This window comes from Gopherus evgoodei, chromosome 1 (assembly GCF_007399415.2).
Source record: "Gopherus evgoodei ecotype Sinaloan lineage chromosome 1, rGopEvg1_v1.p, whole genome shotgun sequence".
Taxonomy (NCBI): domain Eukaryota; kingdom Metazoa; phylum Chordata; order Testudines; family Testudinidae; genus Gopherus; species Gopherus evgoodei.
The window spans coordinates 94,593,496-94,599,585 of record NC_044322.1 but is presented as its reverse complement, the minus strand read 5'-3'; the positions used below and the strand labels follow the sequence as shown (position 1 = coordinate 94,599,585).

Here is a 6,090-nt window from a genome sequence, read left to right as displayed (position 1 = left end):
ACAAACTAACGCATGGCCGGACTAAAAACTGTTGCCACTCTGTCCACGTCAATCAAACTGGCAGGTCTACACCGAGCCCGTAAGAAGAGACTCGTGCTTTTTATTTTTGAATCATTCTTCTTTGTGCTCCTGTCCACTGTCGTTTTTCTGCCACGCGTTGTCCGATACAGCTCGGCTCTCGGGGAGTTGTTCGACAGTAGAATACCATGGAGCGCTGCCTTTCACTATCTAGAGCACTCGGCTCTAAGGGCGTGGAGGGAAGTCCCGTTCCCCTTGTTATAATCACCGATTGGAGTAATATCTAAAACAGGAGAGCAGAGAGGAAAATGAAACATCCTTCTTAATCATTCAGAAGGCGGACCCCGTACTCCTTACACGAATTTTCTAATCGAGTTAATGAGAATGTTTGTTGGCAGGCTACGGAGGAAAGGATCGGGCGCCTATCCCACACTCGTCTAAGGGTCTGGAATTTGATTGGCAGTAGCAGCCAAAGGGTGGCTCTTCTCTCTCTCTTTAAAATCCTTGTCACAGCTTTCGTGGGTTCTCACGGTGGTCGGGGCCATGTAAATAATGTTCTCCCTTCCTCCCCTTGCACTGAAATACAGGAAGGAACTGATTGTGCCGGCATCTGATCTAGGCAAAACGAGCTATGGGATTATTTTCCCCCAATAAAGGATGCCATCGAATGCTTGGAATATGAAATTGCTCCTTGGTTAATACAAATGAGGTGATTTGAAATATTGACTTTTCATTTCAGAGCAGGAAACTCTTGGCGATGGCTTGAAAAAAGTGACCTGGAGAGCAGTAATACCTACGCTGGCTACAGCCACTCTTGGTCACTTTTTCAACCTTCAAGAAATAGGATTTCCTTTCTAAGCCTAAACGGCAGTCAATCCTAGTAGATAGCTTAATCTCCCTGCTTCTGACAACCGATGGTAACTTTTTCACAGCTAAATGGATTGTGAGGGGTCAAAGTTTGCAAGGTGGATTTGAAGATTGAGAGGAATATGTGGTAAAGGGATAATACATTGAATATGAAGAGAGGGTAGGTACATTTTATGTGTAAATTATTCAGGGCATTTTAACTGGCAAGATCTTCAACTACTGTAGAGAGACAGGTCCAGTGTAGTTAATGGAGCTGTACTGATTTTCACCAGCTCGGGCTGGCTATCAGTTTGGACATGTGTATATGCAACACATCACACATACAGAGAGAGAGAGAAGAGAAAATATCTCATATCTTTACTTCAGGCTTCTGAAAATGTCTTAGTAGCATGAAAACGGTAGGATTATATGTTCCAGAGTAGTAGCCGTGTTAGTCTGTATCCGCAAAAAGAGTAGGAGTACTTGTGGTACCTTAAATGTGTTAGTCTCTAAAATGCCACAAATACTCCTATTCTTTTTGGTAGGCTTATAGTTTTTCATAATGGATGAAGATCTGTTATGATCATGGATGATCACAGCCAGCTCAGTCCATAGACCCAGCTGATTAACCATATCTGAAGTTTGTGCTCTTCCGCCCATTGGCTGACTTTTGAAAGGAAGTGCTTATAAAGACAGCCCCTCAAACACATAGTTTCACCAACACAAGCGCATAGTTGATGTGAAACTAACTTTTCACAGAGCTACTTTTACTGTGGCAACAAAAGAAATCCCCTTATACATTTCCCCACACGCCTTCCCCCAATGATTGCTGAAACAGAGCATGGGAACGATCGTGGGGTGCTGTCTTGAGTGAAGGGATTGTGGCTGCCATCTCAACTGTTTCTCCAGCTTTGACTTTAGCCGAGATCTGTCGGTGTACACCTCGGCCTGATATTAACGTGGGAAAGAGTTAATGGTGTATTGGAGTTCGTACTTCCACATACCACAAAGGTAAGTCGAAACCAATCTGCCGAAGTACAAACAAGGCGAGCGAGTTCACCCTGACTGACAGGCCAACTTCTTAGCAACACATTCAGATCGGCTTGGGGTGAGTGCGAACTAGCATATCAAGAAGTAAAGAAAATATGCAAATCGAAGAGCTCACGCCGCTGCCAAAAGCACGGGTTGTGGGTTTTTTCAACGGGGAGAGAATTGTTTCATTGGGCAAAAGTAAACAAAACCTTGGCAACGAACTATATTTAAATACGTAGTCTTGGGATCAGTGCGATTAACTCCCGTTTCCTTTGTATAGGCGTAATGTTGACCTTTCTCTAGGTACTGTGCAGTCGGTGTAGTGTAGCTACACAATTATCTCCAGCCTAGTATATAAAGAGCAAACTAGCAGTGTGCTTTTCACAAGGTTTTGAAAAAAACAACCAACACAAATATACAAAGGGGCTGCTGGCAGCGAGCGGTGCCTGTTATCGACTTAAAATGTGATGTTTAAAACAACTGGCCACCTGACAGCAAGTTGCTCCGGTGACCCTAAATTGGAGTCAATCTCCTTCCTAGGACATTTCCTCTGTGGCAAAGGGAGTCTGAGGAAGGGTATCAACAGGCAAGAAGAAAGGGGGACTGTCCGGCTGTGTAACTCAATAAGTGGGGGAGGGAGAGATCATGAACAATTTATCGAAATAAACTCTCTCCGCCTAGTGAGAAGCAGACGATTTGCTGGTGCCGGACGTGGCGGCTCTTCGGAGTTGGGTAATATTCAGAGGTTGTGTTTCGACACCAACTTAGCTGACGAGTGCTGCGCAGACTCCGCTTCTGCCCGCCAGGCCAGGCTCTGGTGTCTCCACCCCCCTAACCTGCAGTGAAGTGAAAGGGAGGGGAATGCTGTTTAATCAATGGCTGGGGGTGGGTGCCGGAGCTCCCGCTGTCCCTCCCTCTCACTAGCCCCGCCGGGCCCCACGTTCCCCTGCACACAGATACACACACACACACTGTACATGCAACACATAGCCAGCCCACATGCACACGCAGAGAGAGCTTTACCTGCCTGCCTCTGGCTGCCGCTGCAGAGGGGCAAAAGGAGGGAGCGACTGAGACTGCTGCAAGCCACACTAGGAACTTTATAACCAGCTCCACTTCTGCCTGGCTGAGATCGCCGAGCATTTTAATTAGAAACCCCCGCGCCCTTTCTTCCCTCCCCCGCCCGCCCCCAAGTCACTCTCTGGCCAGGCAAGCCCAGAGAGCCCCGAGCAGAGGAGGAGCCAGGCAGAGGGCTAGCGAGCCGGAGTGGAGCTGCCCGGGAGCCCGCATGAAACTTGGCGAAGTTAGTTGGAAGCTCTGGGAGCCGCCGCCGAGCTCCAAGTTGGAACCTGATCCCGGGACTCGGCGCTGAGCGGGGTCGCTGGTTCCTGCACGGCTCGCGTGCGCTCTAGGGGCCGCAGCAGGAGGCGTCGCTGAGCCCGGACCAGAGTGCGGGACAAACCCCCCACCCCCGCAGCAGGCGAAGGAGAAGAAGCGAGTATGTCCGAGGAGAAAGCAGCTCGCAGCGGCTCGCCGGGGGCAGAGACTTGGCTGTGAGCGGAAGGGACCCGGCTAATCGCCAGCCTCGCGCTAAAGCCCGAGAAGGAAAGCGGACAGCTCCCGCCGCCCTGCCGCACGCCCTGCGTCCGGAGAGCGCCGGCCCGCGGTTTGTTTGCAGGCTCGCCATGGGTAGGACTCTGTGATCACTGCTTGGCTCGCGGCTCGCCCTGCACTGAAGGAAGCCGCCGTGTCTCCCCTGCTCCCCCCGGCCCCTGTCAAATGACAAGTCCCCGAGAAGAGTTGAGCTAGTGGAAAGGGAAGGGGGGATGTTTGCACTTTTCCGTTGTTCCCTTTGAATTCTGGGGGCACCAGCATCCAACTCGAGCGGCGTGTGGAGAGAGTTTCAAAATCTTGCTTGAGAAAAGAAAGAAACTTCCCGGAAAGAAGAGACCCGAGCCTGGGACAGTCTCCTGGCTGGGGGCCAGCTCTGAACCGAGAGGAAAGCGGTGCACAGGGGGACCTGCCTTTTGGGACCTCGGCTTTCAGGGTGCGGAGAGGAGCCCGAGATTGGGGCCGTCTGGAGCCCAGCAGCCCCCAGGTGCGGGACTTTTCCTCCCGGGAGGCCGAGAGGGAGGAGCGGCCCGAAGTTGGTGCTGCAGTTCCCGGGCTTGTTCTGCTGCAGAGCAAAGATTGATTTTCTGCGGGCTGCGAGCTGCCGGGGAGAGGTGACCGGGGCAGGCGGCCGCCAGCGCGGGGTGGGCTGCAGCCTGCAGCAGCTGCAAGGCTTGCCGGGGGCCAGCATGTCCAAGCCGGTGGATCACGTCAAGAGGCCCATGAACGCCTTCATGGTGTGGTCCCGGGCGCAGCGCCGGAAGATGGCCCAGGAGAACCCCAAGATGCATAACTCGGAGATCAGCAAGCGCCTGGGGGCCGAGTGGAAGCTGCTCACCGAGGCCGAGAAGCGGCCCTTCATCGACGAGGCCAAGCGGCTGCGGGCCATGCACATGAAGGAGCATCCCGACTACAAGTACCGGCCCCGCCGGAAGCCCAAGACCCTGCTCAAGAAGGACAAGTTCGCCTTCCCGGTGCCCTACGGCCTGGCGGATCCCGACCACCCGCACGGGCTGAAGGCGGCCGGGCTGCACGGCGGGGCCGGCGGGGGCCTGGTGCCCGACTCCCTGCTGGCCAACCCGGAGAAAGCGGCCGCCGCTGCCGCAGCAGCAGCCGCCCGGGTCTTCTTCCCCCAGTCGGCGGCCGCCGCCGCAGCAGCCGCCGCCGCCGCGGCCGCCAGCAGCCCCTACTCGCTGCTGGACCTGGGCTCCAAAATGGCAGAGCTCTCGTCGTCCTCCTCCGCCTCGGCGCTGCCCTACGCCTCCTCCCTGGCCTACCCCGGCGCCGCGGGAGCCGGCGCCTTCCACGGGGCCGCCGCAGCCGCCGCAGCTGCCGCCGCCGCCGCCGGGGGGCACACTCACTCGCACCCGTCCCCGGGCAACCCGGGCTACATGATCCCCTGCAACTGCAGCGCCTGGCCCAGCCCGGGCCTCCAGCCGCCCCTCGCCTACATCCTGCTGCCAGGCATGGGCAAGCCCCAGCTGGACCCGTACCCGGCAGCCTACGCGGCGGCGCTATGACAGCCCGGCCGTGCGGACAGAGCCGAGCGGCGGACTCCCAGGCTCGGGTCCCGGGAGAGCCGCCGGGCCCTGGGGGCAGCTGCGGACTCGCCGACGGGGAAGGTGCAAGGGTGTCCGTGTAAACGGGAGCGTTTCTGCTCTGCGCTCCTGCCGCAAGCTTCTGCAGGTGGTGCCTGGCTGGCCCTCCTCGGACCTGTTGCGTGTTGCCCAGACACCATTGAGAAGAAACTCCCTAGCTAGAGGTGGCTCCCCCATCTGCCCCCCCCTTTTTTGGGAATTGTCGTGTGTTGCATGCAGCCTTTGCAGATACGTGAGCTGAAAGGGCTTGTTCTCTCACTGGTTTCTCCCTAATTTAATCTTCCTTTGCCTGGCTTGGCCCCCCCCCCGCCCCCCCTGCAAATCTGTGCTATTTTAACTTCTCCAAAACGTCCTCACCGCAACACCACCACCGCCAAAAAGGGGGCAAATTGTTGACAGAGTGGAGGGACAAATCTGGCGTTTGGATCTGAAATGTTTCCTCTGTTTTATATCAAGTCCTATGCGAATGGAAGCAGGACACACACACACACACAAAAATAGACTGTAAGGTGAAATACTGTCCCTCTGATCTCCCCAGCCCCTCTGATCTCCCCAGCCCCTCCGCTCTCCTTAACATAGCCCACACGACTTCCTGAAGTCCTCTTCTATGGGACATTCGTACAAATTTCATTCTTAATTTACAGCCTGTGTCTCTTATTTTTCCCGATCCTTAGGTCTCACCTTAAGACTGTAAATTTGTAAATTTCTGTGGAAACGTTAGGTCTTTGATTGAACATATGTTGCTTCCTTTGCCCACATTTGAGTCAGTTTTAGACTCAAACAAAACAAAATGAACGCCTTTCAGAGTAAATACAAATATTGCGTCGCCATTTAAGGATCGCAATTTTATCTAAGGTTAAATCAGACTTTTTGTCTGAGTGATAATTATATATTTATTATTTAGCTTAACTGAAACAGAGGTTGTTTTGACAGCAGAAGAATATTCTCATGTTCAAAGAACCGTTCCCTATCAAACATGAAGTGT

General features: G+C 53.9%; 1 protein-coding gene across 2 annotated transcripts in view; it reads left to right on the top strand.

Annotated features, from left to right (window-relative positions):
- Nucleotides 1–2,874: 2,874 nt before the first annotated feature.
- Nucleotides 2,875–6,090, top strand: part of SOX21 (SRY-box transcription factor 21) — a 3,615-nt gene continuing 399 nt past the window's right edge. Inside the window, exons 1-2 of one of the 2 annotated variants that reach the window (XM_030567475.1) lie at nt 2,875–4,562; nt 4,644–6,090. The exon at nt 4,644–6,090 is cut by the window's right edge and continues 399 nt beyond it. In XM_030567475.1, coding sequence (XP_030423335.1) covers nt 4,197–4,562; nt 4,644–5,027 — 750 coding nt within the window. In that variant the 5' untranslated portion in view covers nt 2,875–4,196 and the 3' untranslated portion in view covers nt 5,028–6,090. The other variant, XM_030567468.1, reaches the window with a different exon arrangement.